General features: G+C 38.0%; 1 protein-coding gene across 12 annotated transcripts in view; it reads left to right on the top strand.

Annotated features, from left to right (window-relative positions):
* The window catches only part of Nrg3 (neuregulin 3), a 1,039,983-nt gene extending 1,020,760 nt beyond the window's left edge, over positions 1 to 19,223 (top strand). For 2 of the 12 annotated variants that reach the window (XM_070020737.1, XM_070020738.1), the window contains exons 7-10: positions 1,320 to 1,447; positions 5,881 to 6,030; positions 11,762 to 11,833; positions 12,066 to 19,223. In XM_070020737.1, coding sequence (XP_069876838.1) covers positions 1,320 to 1,447; positions 5,881 to 6,030; positions 11,762 to 11,833; positions 12,066 to 12,573 — 858 coding nt within the window. In that variant the 3' untranslated portion in view covers positions 12,574 to 19,223. Of the gene's footprint in view, positions 1 to 1,319; positions 1,454 to 5,856; positions 6,031 to 11,761; positions 11,834 to 12,065 lie in introns of all 12 variants that reach the window. The other 10 variants (XM_070020731.1, XM_070020734.1, XM_070020740.1 and 7 more) reach the window with 7 other exon arrangements.
* The last annotated feature ends 802 nt before the right edge of the window (positions 19,224 to 20,025 follow it).

A 20,025-nucleotide genomic window follows, 5' to 3' on the forward strand; every position in this document is an offset into this window, starting at 1 on the left:
ACCCTTCCTTTTACCTGTTTTCAATACATTGTTGAATATTTTCTCATTCATTTTTCAACCTTTCTAACAAGAGATTTCATTATGCTATCTATAGATTTCTAAAGGTTGCTTAACTTCAACTTGTCTTTCTTTCTACATTATTGTCTAGACTTCCTCTATGAACTTCTTTGCTATGGGAATGAAAAGAAAAAGTCTAGTGAGTTTTAGTTTCATGGTTGCTGAGAATAATACTTAAAATCTCTGTCCTGATAAAAGTGAGATATTGATTATTCAGATTCCAAAATCTCTTTGGTTAGCAGTCTAAAAGTGCCATTTCTGAGGGAAGTTCTCAGCTAGAATTTCTAGCTGAGACTTGTTGCCCCTTTCTGCAGGCTCAGGTCCAAAGTATCCAGAGATTGTTCAACTTGACATTTGCTGCTTCCCTGAGACATCATGTGACATTTCCCTTAGGTTTGCTAAAGGTATCATCTCCAGAAGGCTTCTTTAGACCTCTGTCCTTTGTCAAGTGTGAAACCAAAGGTTAGGAACTATAAAGGGGAAATGTTGAAAAATTTTCTCAAGACATGGTAATCACCTGGTAATAGACTGAAAGAGAAAAGCATAAGACCCCGGAGGACAGATATTCATATTCAATGTTCCCATAATTCTCAGAATGCTATAAAAGGTTATGCACTGTACCTGTATTATTATTACTATTACTCAAGCCAGTAATTCAAATTTTTATGTGCGTGCACCAGTTCTGGGTTTGAATCCAGGGCCTGGGCGCTATCCTTGAGAATTTTTGCTCAAAGTTTGCACTCTACCATTTGAGCCCCAGCTTTACTTCTGACATTTTGGAAGTTCATTGGCGATAAGAGTCTCACAGACTTTCCTGACTAGGCTGGCTTTGAACTTCAGTCCTCAGATCTCATCTTCCTGAGTAGCTAGGATTACAGGCATGTGCCATCAGTGTCCTGCTCATTTGCTTCTTTTTTTTAAAAAAATATAAACTTTACAAGGAATATATTATTCTCACAAGTGTATTCTGGCTGTTATTCAGTTTGCTGTGGTTGCAGATAGAAATGAGAAGACAGATTCAGCATTCCAAATAAAGGACTATCTTTGATTGTCCTTATCTAATCCCAGAGAAAGTTTGGAGATGAGGGTACATACTCAATGCATGATAAACAAGATGGACTTCATATTTTCTTGTTTCCCATTTTCCTGGCCAGGTGCCCAGGAGAAAGTAACATTCCAAGAGCGTCTCCATTCCTAGCTCTCCTCTTCTTAGCCCTCCACTCAAAACCAACAAGCTCAACTCTGTTTGTGATTTCCCACAGTACTCAAAGACGGAAAGGCATCCTGTGACTGCACTGGAGAAAATGATGGAGTCAAGTTTTTCCAGCCCCCAGTCATTCCCTGAGGTCCCTTCTCCAGACAGAGGAAGCCAACCTGTCAAACATCACAGGTACAGGTAGCTAATCGCAGTGGCAGTGGGCGACTTCACACTAGGTGTTTGCTGGACACAGGTGGCCAGGAATGGCTGCAGGGTGCTTCTTCTGTGGCTCTTCATGGAAGCTATGTTCAAGCAGCTTGTGACAGGTAAATCAAAGACACCAGCTTCCCCCGTGGACAGCACTGCCCCTCAAAGTGCCCGAGGGAAGCCTTCACACTGGGGCACAGTGAATGGTTGCATTCTGTGAAATATAAAATGACAAGTTTTCCTAGTCTACCTAGCGCTATCTGCATTGTTAATGTTGAATTCTGCCCTAGGCAGTGCTATGAGTTGCTCCTTCCAACAGGGTCCATACCAAAGAAAATTTTCTAGAGGAAAAGTCCTGTTCAATCTTTTCTTTGGGCCTGCAAGATCTGATCTCAATACAATGTCATTCTTTTGCAAGCTGAAATAGAACTTGGCTCTTGGTGGTGGGCAGGCTGGGGTTGGAGGGTAAACAACAATATAAAATTTAAAAAAAATATTTGATACATTTTATGCTACTCTGGAGCGGAACCTGTTATTTTTCAACATCTTCTCCATCCTGTTTTCTTTTTCCATGTGCAAAATCATGTCTTGTTCTCCACAAGGGAAAGGAAATCTCTTCCAAACCAAGTGTTAGAGTCTGGGACTAATGCTTGAACTGACATGGCTGGTGTATGTCTACACGTACATCCTCAATCTTTGTCCAACTTCTCCAGAGACAGAAGTTTCCTTTTCTCAGACTACAAATACATATCCTAAAACGGTTCATAATTAAAGTTTTTAAAAAGTCTTCTCATGAGACTAAATTTAGAGTTAATGGTGAAACCAATGGTTAGGAACTATGGAGGTGAAATGCTCACATGTTCATCCAGACATGCTAATTAGGCAATAACAGACTGGAACAGAAGTACTTAAGGACCACTTCTGTTGACCCTCATTTCCATATACCAATACTTTGTGTGCCAAAATGCAGCACACTTTGTCATAGGAGATGGCCATCTCCCTCTCTGTCAGCCTTTGGAGAAGAAATGCCCTATTCCTGGCCACATGTACATTGCAATTTTCAGTCTTCAATTTAAGGCTGAATTATGTGTGGCTTTTGGATAGCTGTTCTAGCTATTTTTAAGTTTTGGGTTGTACCATTTGTTGCCTCTACAGAACACTTCACTGTGAAAAGAGCATTTCATCTCCCAGAGCCTAATAGAAGTCATCTTAATTGGGGAAATATCTCGAAAATTGTCAGCCTTTTGCAAGATGAATATTTTCATGAAAACATTCTTTTCCCCCTGCTGATTATAACATATGTTAAAGTAGAATTCCACCCAGTCAAGTAAAAGGGTTTTTAATGTTACATTATTCCCATACCCTATCATGCCATAAATATTTGAAAGCTGAAGTTTTTAAAACTTAACAGCTTCTAATGGGTATGAACTGATGCATCCTTAAACCCAATTCTGGTCTGTGTGTACATTCCTCCTGTGCTCGTTTGGATTTGATTTCTAGAGGTCATTGGAAGCTGAAAAGAGGTCATTTTTAAGACCCTTTCTTTATTGTTTGGCTCAATGACATGGCAGTATCTGTTGACTTACATTGTGTTCCAATAGATAGGCAAGGGTTGATTTATAAAGTGCACTTTAGAACTTTGGAAATTATAGGGTAATATATGATGGTTCTTGTTTTGTAAAACATGCCATAGATTTTAAGTGCTTGTGTGATTGATAACCCAGTCACTGATTTATACAGCCTGCTAACTGCTCCATGATTTCCTGAATGCCACCTGGTTAGGAAGCCTGAATAGCTGATTGATCAATGATTTAGGTGCAGAACTATGTTTTAGACAGGTCACCACATCATGCAGTCGTAGTAGTTATGACAGTTCAGTGAGTTACGAAGAATTGTTTTTCTTGGGGGGGGGCACCAAGAATATGACTCATGACTCATTTAGATAACTTACTTATAAACCAAACATTAATTCAAAGCCACTATTTCTAATGTTCTGTCCTAAATTCCACCTACTTAAGAAAGAAATCTATTAAAGCATGTCATTTTTAATGCAATATATCTTGGGGCATCTGACACTTATAAAAAGCACATGGTCAGGTTTTCCATCATGATGTGAGATGATCACATGTTGCCTGTTGTGGCAGAGGAATTTTTATTGGATTTATAGGCTACTATGTGCCAGGCTACATTCTAAATGCTTGCATAATTTATCTGCTTTAATTATTGCATGATACTGGAAGCTTCTTTGGCCACAATCTTCACTAGACCCTGCCACATAGCCTGTAACTTTCTTTACTGAGCCATATGCTCCTGAAGAGCTGTGTGTCTTCCAGCCCATGTTGGCTCAGAGGCAAGACATGGAAACATGAGAGGAAATTAAGAAGAGTAGCACTTTGTCCCTCCCCCACTCTCTCTCTGCTCGATTGCCTCAGTATGAGGATCTTCAGAGAAAAGAGAGCCTGCCAGCTGACCTTGTCCTTATAATACTCAATGTTCCTCTTCTTGACCTTTTCAGGGCAGTAGCAACTTCATGCCTTTTAGCTTAATTTTTTTTCTGCCAAACACTGATAACATCATTTAAGTTATAAAATGTTCTCAAATGAAAAGGAATTTATGCCAGGTATTGGTGGCCTCTACCTTTAATCCTAGCTACTCCAGAAGCTGAGATATAAGGATCTCAGTTCAAAGCCAATCAGGCAGAAAAATCCATGAGATTCTCCTTTCCAATTAACTACCAAAAAATCTGTAAGTGCAGCTATGGTTCAAGTAGTAAAGCACCAGCTTTGAGTAAAATAGCTTAGGGATAGTGGCCAAGCCCTGAATTGAAGCACTTTTTTTTTATAAGAAAAGACATTTATTTCTCTCCAATACTCGATTGCAAGTATGTATCCCAGTATCAAGTTTCTGTTCATGCTCACAGCTGAGATTTCTGTGCAGATACCTTAATTTTCCATGATGGTCATACATGGAAACATAGATTAGAAGTGAGGAGAAATAGTAACAAAACAGCTGTTCCTTCAGTGTTTTGGCTTATTTGACTCTCTTAATAGGTATTTGGAGTCTTGATATGCAAGAAGTATCAGGATAAGAACTGAGGTATACTGTTATTAAGAAAAGAATGCCAATTAAAGTGAGGTTTGTTTATTTTGCACAAATTCAAGAAGCTAATATTTTCTGAGAAGCATACAGCATTATCCATCACTTTGACAAACCCAGGAAAGTGGCTGCTAGTACGCAAATGTGAAGTTCTCAAATGCTCACTTTAAATATTATTTTCCAAGTTTATCTTATATTTACGAAGTAGCAGAAATAATTGATATTGTTGGGAGAAAAAAAATGACAAAATTAATCTTGCCAGACTAGACCCTAGAATATACTAACTGAAAATTTGAGAAGGATTTCCATCTTTGCTAACATGAAGATAGTGGTATTTTTCAGACAATGCAAATAGGACATACAATTCTTACTTCATGTACTGTGCAGATAAGACTGATCCAGTTTAACCACATAAAATATCACTAGCTATATCTACTAGTGAACAAAATTCTCACCAGTCAGTTCACTAGGGTAAAGGTAGAAATCAATACAGAAGATATACTGAGTCAAAGTAGCAGTCAATTTTTTGTTGAGTCTAGTTCTTTTATCATTAGATAATCCACATGAGAGGTTTCCAGTTTGTTAGAGTTTATGCCAAATCTCACTTTGTCTTTTCACTTTGTCTTTTGACCTCTGCTGGTAGAAACACAGTTAACTTGAGTATTTTAGATCTATGTAACAAATGAAATATCTCACCCAATGCTTATTAACAGAAAACTTGAAGGAAAAAAGTACTTTAGTTATTTGAGATTGATGAAAATCTGGGGACAGTGAACTGAGAATTTATCACATATGTTAAGAAAAGAATGCCAATTAAAGTGAGGTTTGTTTATTCTATCACTAAGAAATGAAAAATTTTCCATAAATCCCTTCTGGGCTTCCTTGAGTTTCGTTCTTTTCAGAGTCTAATAAGGCCATTTTTATTCCAATTAGAGAGACAGCTATATGGCTTGAATAATCAGGGGTAGGAATTGGAATCTTGAGAATTCCTTAAACCCGTTTCTTAACTCTGTCTGGAAAGCTAGTTACTTTAATCAGCAGTACTCTAAATTGGAAAGCCAGAAACAAAGGTACTTCTCTTTGTCTCAGTGTCTCCACAAGGAGAGTGAAGTGGGCATATCCTAATCCCAGCCAAGCTCATAAATGATGCTCATGGACGGGCCTTGGGGCCAGGACATTGAGGATATGGGGGCAGGGTGGGATAAATGCAAAGTTTGAGAAATTCAAGCAACCACCTGGAGGTTATTGCTATGATCTCTTTGGTTTGTTGGTTTTGTTTTGTCTCCTTTTCAATCCAGCAGGAGTCTATCCTCTTGTTGTAGCCCTGGACAAAGAAGTGGGATGCTTCATAGAAATACCTTCAGAAGGACACCCCCCTCGCCCCGTAGCAGGCTGGGAGGAATTGTGGGACCAGCATATCAGCAACTCGAAGAATCAAGGATCCCAGACCAGGATTCAATACCTTGTCAAGGGTAGGTCTTCACAGTAATGGAATTCAGGGAGGATGTCAGGAATGTACTCATTTAAATTGAGTTATACATTTCTTGAGGTTTTTTTTATTCACTGATTTTTTTTTCATGAATTGTGTTTATGTTTATGACCATCTTTGTTCCACAAAGATAGAATAGGTGTTAGGCAAATGTTAGACTGAAAAGAAATTGTGATGGTAGGAAAAAAGTAAGTGTGAATGTTCTAGGCTATATATTTTTATATGCTTTCTGAAACAACTGAGAATGTGTGCTTGATTTAAAATAATAATAGAAGTTTCTTAGAAGGACCAAAGTGTTTGAGATTTATCAGCCAGGTAGAAAAAAATTACTTAATTTTCTGACTTATATTGTGGACTACCCTAAACAATAACATTGATACCACACCTTTTCCATGAAACATTTCTGAGTACTGAACCTAAGTAAATACAAAGAGCACAAAGCAACAGTATGACTTCAAAGAGCTCGTTTCTCTTAAGTATTCAGGGCACAGTGTGGAAAGCTCAGCTTTGGAAATCATAGCTGCTGCTCAGTAGAGTGCAAAAAATGCCCATCCTGCAATGGACAAAGGCCCTGAGCATAGTTCAAGATGATTTTTAGTAATCACTTTTTTACATTGGCTTAAAACAATCAATCAAATGTGGCAGTTCCTACTGGAATTCTAATTGCATCCCTGCCCCTTACTATTTGTGAATGTGTGCATGTATGTGTATGTGTATGTGTGTGTGTGTGTGTATGTGTGTGAGTGTGTGTGAGAGAGAGAGAGGGAGAGAGAGAGAAACAGAGAGAGAGAAACAGAGAAAGAGAGAAAGAGAGAGAGAGGAGGGGGAATAAAATCTGACTTTAAATTTAAATTGTACATAAGCCCCCCCTGAGGATTATTGGTCAGATTTTTATTTAAAAATAAGATGTGTATGTGCTTACATGTGAAACATAGCAACTGTGGAAGTATCACTGGTTTCCTGTCATAATTATTGTTGTAAAGTTATTGATTTCCGGAGCAATGGACTCAAGGTTTACCTACTCCAGAAATTACAAGCTAGGCTCTGTTTGCATCTGGTTTTTTCCCTTCTGAATGAACTAAGCCAGGTTTCTGTATAGTCTTGACCTGGATCATTTTTCCAGATTATATAATTCCAACTGAAGAGGCCAAAGCTGGGAGAAGGTGTAGTTCTGAGCCTCACCTTACTCTTTTCTGGTGGACATGAGATTAATGGAGCAGTATTCTATCAGATAGAACTCAGTGTCGATTTCCTTAAAAGACTAGAAGAGAGGACCCAAACAGCCTAGGGTTAGGCATTGTCATTTGTTGAAGCAATTGCAAAATGCATTTCATACAGATTTAGGAAAACAGTTGGAAATTCAACATAACAGTCAAATTGTACAAAATGTATTCTGAAAGTCAAGAAGTAGTTTGCATATCTCTTGGCCTTTTCTCTGAACAAAATAAGAAGGAGAATCTTTCCTTGAACCTGTAATTATAACTGATCATGTTTTATAGCTACTTTTCTTCAGAAGTCAGCAATAATGCTTACTCTCCCTGCCCCAACCACTAAGAATGAAGGTAACGTCAGCTTGAGAGATTTTTTTTTGTGAAAATACTGTACAGAGGGTTATAATTACATAGGCAAGATAATGAGTACATTTCTTATCACGCATTGTAGCCTCCTCCTTTGTTTTCCTTTTCCATCCCTTCCCATCCTCCCCCTGGCCCCCCACCCAGTCCTTCCTGTTCCCCCGACCCCAACCAAAGTTGTAAAGTTCGTTTTTGACATAATGACGTGTACATCTCATTGTTGCAATGGGTCCACCTGTATCCCTATTTAAATGACTTGTTTTTCCCCTTCCCTTCCACAAATTATACCGACATCAAATACAGTGAAAGCAGGGGTTATACTGTGGGGGAGGGATATACAAATCAACAAATAAATAATCTTATAAATGTGTTAGAAACAATTGCATGAAAGAAAAAAAACATTTGAGTACATATCTTAGGGTTCATTTCCCTAACATCAACTTATCTGACCTTTTCTGCTTGACTCAGACATATACTCGATATTGCAAATAAGGGAAACCATGGGACCTATGTTTCTTTGGGCCTGGCTTACTTCACTTAATTATATTGAGAGATTTTATAAATGGATATTTTCATTCTTTCTCTTGGGTACTATTAGGGCTGTCCCTTTGATTGGTCCAGGTGAAAGGATACTCTGAGCCTATGCTGAACTCAGTTCCCAAACCATACATTTGCATGGCTTCCAGGGCTCAGAGATTCCCAATGCATGTTCCATCAGTGTTTTGTTTTCTTTAGTGCCTGTGAGAATCCATTTTAGTGCTGACATGGTGAAGATTTTGTTTTGGTTCAATCACTTTTGGGTTGGGAATATTTTCTCCAGCTGGCTGGCCACATGCATTTCTCTGTATGTGATATTACCCCATGTTGACAAATGGTGATTCTAAGTCTCTGGGTGTTCAGCACTCCTGATCTCAGAGAGCAATCACATTTTCAGTTCTTAAAAACAGCTATTTTCCATTCCCAGGGGACTGACTTGTCTCTCTGGACTGGAAATGGGATTGGTAATAGAATTTCACAGATAAAGGCCCTCTTCAAATCTGGAGGAGGGAGTGAATGATTTTGCAAGAGTCATTGGCCATCTGCTGCTTGCTTACCAAACATGTGGTTGCCGTCTGCTAGTTTGGGTCCCAGTTTAGATGACTTCTCTCCTTGTAGGAAATTCTTGCTCGACTTGAACCCAGAACCTGCTTTCTATAGCAATAACCTACAGAACTTTGAAATGGGGCTTGTCAGAAAAATCAAAATCCTTTGCTTACAGCATAGACACAAGAAGAACAGAATCACAAAAGTGAGATTCCTATCTTAAATGTAGAAGAGATCCAAAATATACTAACTAACTTCTTACTTCACTTAGCTAACAACTTGTTGTAGTTTACTTCAGTTATTATTTCAGGGAAAAATCATGTGCTTATACTTGGGCTTGAACTGAGGACTCTTTTGCTCAAGGCTAGCACTGTACCACTGGAGCGCACAGCTTCACTTCTGTCTTTAGGCTAGTTATTTGGAGAGAAGAGTCTCCCGGTCTTTCTTGCCTTGGCTAGCTTGAAACCATTATTTCTCAGATCTGAGAAGCTAGGATTACAGGCATGAGTCATCATGTCTGGCAATACAAAATGTAGTGACAAATCCCATAAAAGAGGAAAGTTTAACTCCCCAGCCTAGGGTGGTAGCCAATATTCCATGTCAAATAGCTGAGATTGAATACTGGCCTTTTTGACTAAATAAACCAAGAACCCAGGAAGGGAATGTGAAGAAAATCACATTATGTACAAATAAATAGCTAATTGTATCCTCCGGGAGTGAGGTGGATTTCCTCAGTTTAGTCTATTTGTTCTAATGGTATAATGAGCTGGGTCTCATAGTCAACTAGAGAAACACAAATTCCTTGACCCCTGAATTACTAGGCAGTAAATAAAGGGACTAATTGTTGGAGTCCTTCTTCACTCACAGTTCTAGACAAAATGCATCTGTGATTTGTGTGTGTGTGTGTGTGTGTGTGTGTGTGTGTGTGTGTGTGTGTGTAATGATGAGAGGAGGGCTATTCACAAACTGGTAGTACTGTCAGTGATCAGCAAGATCATGTATCAAACCTGTGAAAGAGTTGCTTACTCTCAAGGGTGACATAACTTTGAGTATCTTCTAAGTCAGAATCACATCTAGAAATTTTGCTCCTTGTTAAAATACTAGTTTTGGGTTCCTCAAAATATTTGTACAAAAGACATAAGGGATATTCTGTGCATCTGGCCAAAGACTACAGAGGCACTGATTAAATTAGACCCAAAGTATTACTGATGAGTTCTTTTTGGTTCTGGTACTGGGGATTGAACCCAGGGCCTCATGCATGGTTAGCATGGGTTTTAACAATTAACTACACTACCACCTGGCCTCAGTTTTAAGTGTTTGGAAAAATTAAAGGGACACTGCCAAACATCTGTGATTCTAGGGTACATAATGGTATAGAAGCTTGAAGTTATGTCTGATTCAAAGCTAAGTCATATCTTGGACATTCCTCATTGTTTTAATCCCATCTTTATGTCTTGGCAGTATTTTAGATACCAGTTATTGCCAGCAAAGTGTCCAATAGCTGTCTTTGGAAACTCACAAAAGCTAACTGCAGTTCAACACTCAGGAATATTAGAGGAATAATTTTAAGTTTGGAATTAATTGCTTTTGTACTTAGACATACCATATCATCAAGTAGTTGGAACTATAAATGAAAGACATCCTGTAAGATATTTAACCAACTTTGTTTTTATAAATGGTGTTAGATCCATGTGCAAGAATTTGAATCTATTACCATCACATTTCAAAATAGGAGCTTCTACCTGCTTACGAAGCAATGAGTACATTACTGTAGTGTTTTCAACATTATCCATGAGATAATTGGAGGTGGAAGTGCTTTTTGTTGAAGTACTATGCAAGTATTGGCTGTGGTTATTAGGTTTGAAAGTGGATCTTATGAGGGAGTGTTTACAAAGGGAGTGTTTACATTGAACATTTGTTCCCATACGCTCTGCATTGTCAGATTTAGTTTTACTGAGTGCTGACTCTGTTCAATGCACAGTAAGAAGAGATGGGTACTAAGACCTCAGGTTTTGTTTTTGTTTTTGTTTATTTGGTTGTTTGTGCCAGGCCTGAGTGTTGTCCCTGAGATTCTTTTCCTCAAAGCTAGAATTTTACCACAGAACATTTCCAGTTTTTTCTAAGTAGTTTATTGGTGATAAGAGTCTCATGGACTTTTCTGCCTGGGCTTTGGAATCATGATCCTCAGATCTTATCTTCCCAAGTAGCTAGGATTATAGGTTTTGTTCACAACCTGGTGGAAAGGCAAATTTGAGTTTTTACCTAGTGTAATCTCATAATAAATGCTTTTATTTAGTAAGCAACACACTTCAATGAAATTATTCTTCATATGTTAAACATCATTTTATTGCCATGAGAGTAGAAGACAAGAGGATGAAATTTATTGCATGGAGATTAGAGATATTTAAGTTATACTTTAACATTAATATTTAATGTTTAAAGGTAAATCACTAAGAAATAGAATCTAATCTACTGTACAAATCTCCCTAAACCATCTTTCTATAACTCAAGGATACAACTCTCCAATTTTCTGGTGCACAGACAAAGGGGAAAAGTAATCACCAACCCTGAGCAGCCAAGAAGGAGACTAGACAGTTTCTAACATCTTCAAATTACATTGATATTCTCAGCAATGTCTCACCGTGTACCAGTGAACTCCCTCACTTGACTACAAAAAGCACAGGAGGCAAAGTGCTCCTGGAAGAGTGTTTTACTAGCCAATTTGGGCAGACGGAGGAGTTGTGTCTTTCCCGTTCCCATTCTCACACTTAACAAGGGGCTTGGGGGTGGTAGTGCATGTCCCAACGGACAAAATAACAAAAGCGATTGGAATGGCATCCTCTAAAATCAATGCAAAACAGAAAAAAATCTCTAGATTGTAGTGCCTGTGCCAACTGAATGTCTCCAATTCAGAGGTCACACCATGTGTGTGAGGACAACTTGGGGCTGAGAGGGTGGTCGAGTTCCTGGAGTAGAAGAATGCCATAATGGGATCCTGTTTGTCAGGATGGGAAGGCCACACTTACCTGCTCAACCCCCATTTACTTTGTATTCTAGGATAGAGGTCAGGAAGACTATATCCCACCTGCCTATACAGCTGTGGTGTGTTGAAAGACCCCTGGATTTAAAGTAAGAAGATCTGGGTTTGAGTCTCAGTCTGTCACTTATTTTCTGTGTGACCTTGGGCAAGTCACTTCACTGATCTGAGCTTCAGTTTACTTCTCTGTGTAGTTTGGGAGCATATCCGTCTCTTGGGGTTGCTTTTGAGAATTCAGTGAGCTGGTGCATGTGGAAAAGTGCTTTGTGGCTCAACAGCAGCCTGGTGGAAAGCAAAACGTGTGACACTTTCTTTCTCTTGCAGGTATACATCCAATGGTTTAAAAACCCAACAAAATACATCAATAAATATGCAACTGCCTTCAAGGGACACAAACCCCTATTTTAATAGCTTGGATCAAAAGGACTTGGTGGGATACCCATCCACAAGGGCCAGCTCTGTGCCCATTATCCCTTCCGTGGGTCTAGAAGAAACCTGCATGCAAATGCCAGGGATTTCTGAAGTCAAAAGCATCAAATGGTGCAAAAACTCCTACTCAGCTGACATTGTCAATGTGAGTATTCCTGTCAGCGATTGTCTTATAGCAGAACAGCAAGAAGTGAAAATATTGCTGGAGACTGTCCAGGAGCAGATCCGAATTCTGACTGATGCCAGAAGGTCAGAAGACTACGAACTGGCCAGCGTAGACATCGAGGACAGTGCGAGCGAAAACACAGCCTTTCTCCCCCTGAGTCCCACGGCCAAATCAGAACGAGAGGCACAGTTTGTCTTAAGGAATGAAATACAAAGAGACTCTTCATTGACCAAGTGACTTGAGATGTAGGAATCTGTGCATTCGATGCTTCACTCAACAGGAAAGAGAGGAAATTAAAAGCAAAATTATTTATATGCATTAATTTAAGAGCATCTACTTAGAAGAAACCAAATAGTCTATCGCCCTCATATCATAGTGTTTTTTAACAAAATATTTTTTTAAAGGGAAAGAAATGTTTCAGGAGGGATAAAGCTTACCAGTGAAGCTTTTGGGTAGAATTCTGAATCCCAGTTTCAGTTTGTCCTCTTTGGTTATTTAGAAGTGGGCAGTTCAGCCCTTAAGCCCCTCAGTGCCTGTGTCCACACAGCATGGCACTGGTACTCACCTAGTTTCAAAGAGACAAGCTGTATCATGAGAGTGGACATGCCAGCAGGTGGCCATTAGCCATTTGCCTTGCCATTCCCAGCCTCTAAATTTCTACTCATTCAACACCCTCATCACAGGTATGTCATGTCCAGAAGATGTAGAGTTCTGTATTTGATTTTTGAAGAATGGCACAGGGAACAGAATGAGGAGGAAGATAGAGATGGAGTCTTGGGGGGGCAGTCTTAACTACTCTTCTGTGTCATCTCCCTCTGAAATCGGAAAGCACAGAACCTCAGAGGGAGGGATGAAATTACTAAAGAAAAAGAGACAAAAAAATCGTAATGTTGTGTCACTAAAATCATGCTAATAGGAAATGTTTTTTCTTGGAGAGTGTTTAGAAGCTCTGAAGGAGCATTTCTCAATGTGTGTGTGTGTGTGTGTGTGTGTGTGTGTGTGTGTGTATGTGTGTGTGTGTGCGAGCGCGTGTGTGTGCATGTGTGCGTGTGTGCACCTGTGTGAGCGGGATGCAAATGCGTGTGTGCCTGCTCACTCGAGCACAGATGCTCTTAGCACATGTGTTCGTTGCGTGTCTGTGTGTGCATGTGTGTGTATTTAGCTTGATAAAACTTGTTCTGAAACATCAGGGAATCCAATATTCCAGAAAAAAAATTCTGTTTTGAAACTTTTCACTTAAAAATTTTCCATTAAATATAAAATTCGGTTAGTGAGCTCTTAAATGCAGGTTGCTTGCATGATGGACCCTTTAAAATGATTGACACTGTCTAGACCATTTTCTGATGTGAATACTTTTGAAAGGAACAACTTTTGGCTTACGGGCAATATCAGTATCACAAATGAATTAATGGAGGATGTGTGTTTATTTTGAACCCGACCTCTTCAAATTATTCACAAAAGCCAATGATCAAATTGAGAGTTAACTATTTTTTTCCTCATCATCCTCATTCCTATTTCCTTTCTAATGAGTCTACGCTGTGGGGACCAACACATTGGTGATTAAAACAGAAAGAAAAAATTGTTGAAATAAAAAAGCCCAAGACTATTCAGTTCACAAAAAAACCCTTTTCCAACAAAAGTCAATTGTGTTGTATGTTCATTTGGAATAAAGCAATATTTTTACCACTGCTAAGGTGAACTGAAACCTCTCCTGACAATTTGTCTGTTTTATTTACTTTCACAGAGCATTCGAGAAAACTAGTGTTCACATGCTCAGTCCTTTTCCAATTATTGGTGGTGTTGAGTTGTTATGTTATACTGTTTTAAATAAAAAGGCACAGTATTTGAAAGTATATAAAAGATTTCTTTTACTGTAGTTTGGGGAAATAAAAACCTTGGTTAACATTTCTTTGTGGAAGATTCATAGTCCACAGAAAAGGGAATGCATTCTGAATCAATCAGCAAAAACTTGGGGTGAAGTTATTTCTGTTAAAAATGCATTGAGTAATTGTTCTTTGTGAAAAATGCACTAATAATAACCAAAATACCATCCAGGGAAAAGAAAGGGCACTATTTTATTTTTAATCAAGGTCTTACATATTTAAAACACTTCAGTCAAAGTACACTTTACATTTAGTGAAAGATTATGTGGTATTTATTAGCTGTCCCCTTATAATCTTGTTGTTTGGAATACAACGGCAATATTGTAAATTTGAAATACAAAATTTTGTTGTTTAGATCATCAAAGTTGTTATTTTAAAGTATTTTCTCTTTGGAAAAATTTGAGAAAGATAGTGTTGGCAAGTGTGCAAAAAGTAAAGAGATGGGTATCCCCAAAATGGTGTCATGTTAAGATGTATCACAATCATCCAACACCAGGAAGGCCTGTCCATGACAACTTCATTCTTGTTTCTTTGTTGTGTATTATTTTAATTTTTGTGCTGGTCCTGGGGCTTGAACTCAGTGTCCTGTCTCTGTCCCTGAGGTTTTTCTCAATGCTAGTGCTCCACCACTTGAGCCACAACTCCATTTCCAGCTTTTTGGTGGTTAATTGGAGATAAGAGTTGCATGGATTTTTTCCCCCAGGCTGGCTTTGAACTGTGCTTCTCAGATCTCAGTCCCCTGAGTAGCAAGGATTACAAGCAGAAGCCAAAATACCAGCCTCATATGTGGTGGTTAAAACTAAAACAAAACAATAAAACATAAATCATTCTAAATTGTTAGTAAAATTATAGAGTGCTATCATTCAAAATATGACCAATCCCATGTTGCAAAAGAAATAGAAACAATATTGAAGAATTACTATCACAGTTGTCTTCCTTGATTCCCTTCCCTACATCCATGAAGTAATCTATCTACTTTGCTATAGGTTAAGGTAAATTTACTACATCTCCAATAAGTGGCACTCTTTCTTTGTCGGAGGATAAAGAATGGAAGGACCTAGCTGAGTTTAAAATGCCCACTGACTTCTCAAATGAGGGACAGCTACAATTTCAGAAGCCATGGCTATGGCTTCCAAGAGTGAAGTTCTCCACCAGAAGCTGACATCCACAGCCATCCCTCTATACCTATCCTGCCATATGGTGCTACAAGAAACCATGACTCCCTTCTTCTGTGTGTGTGTGTGTGTGTGTGTGTGTGTGTGTGTGTGTGTGTGTGTGTGTGTGTGTGTGTGTGTGTGTGTGTGGCAGGGGATGGTCGATCCCTTTGATTCCAGCCCAGTAAACCTGAGAAAAGTGCTATGAAATATTTCCTCAAATGCGTATATAGTAAACTAGGAAAACAGCAGAAGGGGTGGGATTTTTATTTGATCTTTTGGTATCTGGGAAACGTTTTATATATAAAGAATACTTTTTATTCTTCTTCAGTCAAATAGACTCAATACAAGTGTTTTCAATGGATAGCATGTGTACACTGTTTTTGTATATTATCTTCAGATATTCAGTCTGTATCCAGGCAAGACCAGCACATGATTTCTAAGCTTCCTCAGTTCCAATGCATCTCAATGTGCTCTGAGACATTATAGCTTAGAATAAGCTTTATCTCTTCCTTTCTTTTTCATTCTCTCTTTCCCTTTTAAAGAAATATTGAGGATAAAGGACGAAATTGATTCTTTAAAGTTGAAATTATTGTTTAACAATCTCTTCCCTAAAGAAACCCTACCTATATCTACAATATACATCTGTATGTATGTAAATTAAAGTGATTGTTTCTCTGGCTTTATTTTTGCTTAACTGGACAGGTGTCAAAGTGATTGTCTAATAGAAGGCCAAGACATGTAGCAGTCAGACGAATTGGCAATATTTCAGTCAGATAGGCATTTCCATTTCTGAAGAAAGCAGAAATATCTTGGAGTTCGACCCTAGGGTAAATCTGCTGAAATCTCTTTTAGAAATGATGGGTGTAAATGATTGCTCTCTCTACACTGTATAATGGTCTCCAGTGTTCTTTTTTTTTTTTTTTTTTTTTTTTTTTACAATTTAACCTTATCTTCTTCCATAGGTGCCTACATAGGTGTTTTTTTTTTAACCTCTGGTGCCCGCTGAAACTCCAGTAAGAATAGCGTGTGTGTGTGTGTGTGTGTGTGTGTGTGTGTGTGTGTGTGTGTGTGTGTGTGTGTGTGTGTAGATGGGAAGAATATATTAAATGCTAATGCTAAATACCCCAGCAAAAATAATTGCAGAGTGACTAGACACAATCTGAATAACAAGAGAGCAGACTTATAGTCCTCTAATAATTGTTTGTAATGAATACCTGTATTGATTGCACGCATATTGTTCCCTGTGAAAGAATTGTGTGATAAGAAGTATTCTCTTATTGTTTGACATGAAGCAGAAAATCTTTATATTGAGAGTTGTCTTTGTGAAAACTCCTAAGTTCTAACTGGCAATAGTTCCATGGCCTTATCTGTCAAATAAGGGTAGAGGACCAAGTTCATCTTTGATTTTCCTTCCAAACTGAGGATCTCAACCTTACCATGCAGTCATTCTGACATAACTCTGAAAAAAAACAATTAACACCTGTAAGTCTATCTCATGGAGTCTTAAAAACAACTGTTGGGACTTGTATTTTCCATCTGTGGCTAAGACTAACACGATAGCACATTTACTTCTGAAAGAACAATGGGATTGTTTTCTGGTTATATTAAAGATAAATTTAGCTAGGAAAGATACTATTAAAGAAGAGACGGTTAAGAAAATACATAATTCTAAAAGTTAATAATTGGTGGTCAAATTTTGCTTCAGATATGTTTTATAGAAAATATAAGCCAGGCATGGGGGTGCTGGCCTGTACTTCCAGTGGAGATCAGAGGATTGGGAATTAAAGCTGGCCTGAACAAATGCATGAGACCTTATATAACAGAAACAAACTAAAGCAATAAAGCATATGATTCAAGTGATAGTACAAAAGAGTGAGACAGAGAGAGAGACAAAAAGAAAGAAAGGAAAAAAGAAAAAAGAAGCAAAGAAAGAGGGAGAAGGAGTGAAGGAGAGGAGGAAAGAAAAGAAGGGAGGAAATAGTATTTATTATTAAAACAAAGGCTTCAAGAAATGAGACTTTGAATATATTCTCCATTCACAAAAGCAATAGATGGATTCCATATATATATATATATATATATGGAATTTATATACATATAATATAGATATATGTTCATATATTCGTATGTATGTTTGTATATATATGGATATATATCTATATTTGTATATAAAACAAGACATTTATTGGTATTCTCAATTCTTTGCACCCTAACTACTTTTTAAAACAGAGCCTTGAAGCCAAGCACCAGTGGCTCATGTCTATAATCTTAGCCACTCAGGAGGCCCAGATATGAGGAACGTGGGTCAAAGCCAACTAGGCAGGAAAGTCCTTGAGACTCTTTATCTCCAATCAAGTACCCTCCAAACCAGAAAGAGCACTGTGGTTCAAGTGGTAGAGCATTAGCCTTCAATAGTAAAATTTGGAGACAGCACCCAGGCCTTGAGTTGAAGCCCCAGGACCGACACACACACACACACACACACACACACACACACACACACACACACACACACACACACACACACTCACACACACACACACACACACACACACACACACACACACACACACACACACTATAGAGCCTTGCTATGTAGCTCAGGTTGACCTCAAATTCAAACTCTTTCTGCTTCTGCCTTCTGAATGCTAAGATTACAGGTAGTACCATCATGCCTGGTGCCTCTGAAATTTTTAGTGTGAATTTTCTAAGCATAAATAAATGTTCTGGAGCTACTCTCCCAGTATGGTTAGAAAGTAATCCTAACTTTGTCGTTAGTATAGACACAAAATTTGCTGGGGTTTACTTGCTGATTTAACTTTGGTTGTAATTGCTATGTTTGACAAACCAATATAAACACGCTCTTCCAATATCCTCCTGGCTAGTGATTCATTCTTTTGTATATGATCTGCTTTGGTCAAGATCCCAAAGTCTGATTTCTTCTTAGTTTTCAATAAAACAATGTGAAACCTTAAACTATTTACATAGAAGATGGTAGCTTTCACTTGCGTTGTGTTTAAACATTGTAAGTGTTCTGTGGAGTAGTTTTCAAAATTGAATTGGAGTTAAAAAAGAACTCCACATTTTTTCCTTACTCTTGATAGACATATTTAGAAGTCTGATTAACTTCTAAGACAGCTATTCTCTATACTGATGCTATCTTTTAAAAAACTAACTTCAATTAAAGGGCTTAAAAATTACATAAAGCACACAACAAACACATGTATCAAAAACTCAATGACAAGGAAATCCTTGGGTGCAATATCTTTATAGGAGCTGAATTCACAAAGGAAGTATAAAGGTTGATATTTAAGCTTTATTCTGCATAACCTAATTTTGGGTCCTGGAGAATAGATACATTGATTCAAAGTAAAACAAATGAAAGAATATATAAACTCACCTCAAAAAAAATCTCTACACATTCACCAATGACCGCTGTGTGTATGTTTAATATCATTAGAGAGAAATGCCTTGACTCTGTTAGTTTTTCCAAATATGCAAATTGTACACATTAAATCTAAGAAAAAAACTCCCCCTAATAGTTTTTATACTTTTGAGCATCCTTTAAGTGAAAAATGTAAATAATACAGAAACACATAAAGTGATCAGTAGCACATTTGCAATTGTCATTTAAAAAATTAATGAGAAACAATGTCTTGTGCCTCTGATAAAGAAAATTGTCATTTTAAGGAGTGTGTGTATTAGCTTTATCTTCCATGAAACCATTTCAAGATGGGAGCCAATGCTCTGTGAGGATGATGGGTTCAGGGAATATACTAGATATGTGTCTTTTACTGTTCTAAGAAAGTTACTTCCGTTATATCTGCATTTTGTTTGATGAGATGTCTCCCCCTATTGCTAATTAAACACTAAGACATGAATTTATCACTTGATTCGCATCTTTACTTCAGGTAAGTTCTCAGTCTGTGGAGAGAAACCTTGATTCTCATTTCCTAAGTGAGTCTCCCCAGCTGCATCTGGTGAAGCTAGACATATATTCTTAGTCATGTACCTCTGGTCTCATTTGCCTTTCATTTAACAGGGAATTTTCAGTGAAAATGGAAGAACAAAGTGATTTTGTGGGGGGGAAAATAGTTTTGTACATTTTAGGTTTGTGGAGAGATAATCCAAGAACCTCTGAAATGTAAATGATAATAAGGTTCATGACGTTAGCCAATATCTTCTCATAAAGAGACAAATCCCAGGTCTGGCCATTTTTCTTAAATTGTAAACATTGTTTTTGGTCTCCTTTTTCTTTGTGTGTGTGCCTGTCCTGGGGCTTGAACACAGGTACTGGACATTGTCCCTGGTAATTTTTGCTCACAGCTAGCACTCTATAATTTGAACCACAGTTTCACTTCTGACTTTTTTCTATTGACTTTCTTCTAATTGAAGATAAGTCTCAAACACTTTCCTGCCCAGCTGTCTTACAATCAGGATCCTCAAATCTCAGCTTTTTAAGTAGCTAGGGTTATAAAGCATGAGCCACTGACATCAGCTCTATTCAAACTTCCTGTGATTGTTTATTTATGTTTTCACTTTCTACCAGAAAGCCCAAACCATGAAAAAGAACAAATCAAACCAATAATAGGTTTTTAAACAATGAATCTTTACACACACACACACACACACACACACACACACACACA

This window comes from Dipodomys merriami, unplaced genomic scaffold (genome assembly GCF_024711535.1).
Source record: "Dipodomys merriami isolate MVZ:Mamm:240054 unplaced genomic scaffold, mDipMer1.0.p SCAF_14, whole genome shotgun sequence".
NCBI lineage: Eukaryota > Metazoa > Chordata > Mammalia > Rodentia > Heteromyidae > Dipodomys > Dipodomys merriami.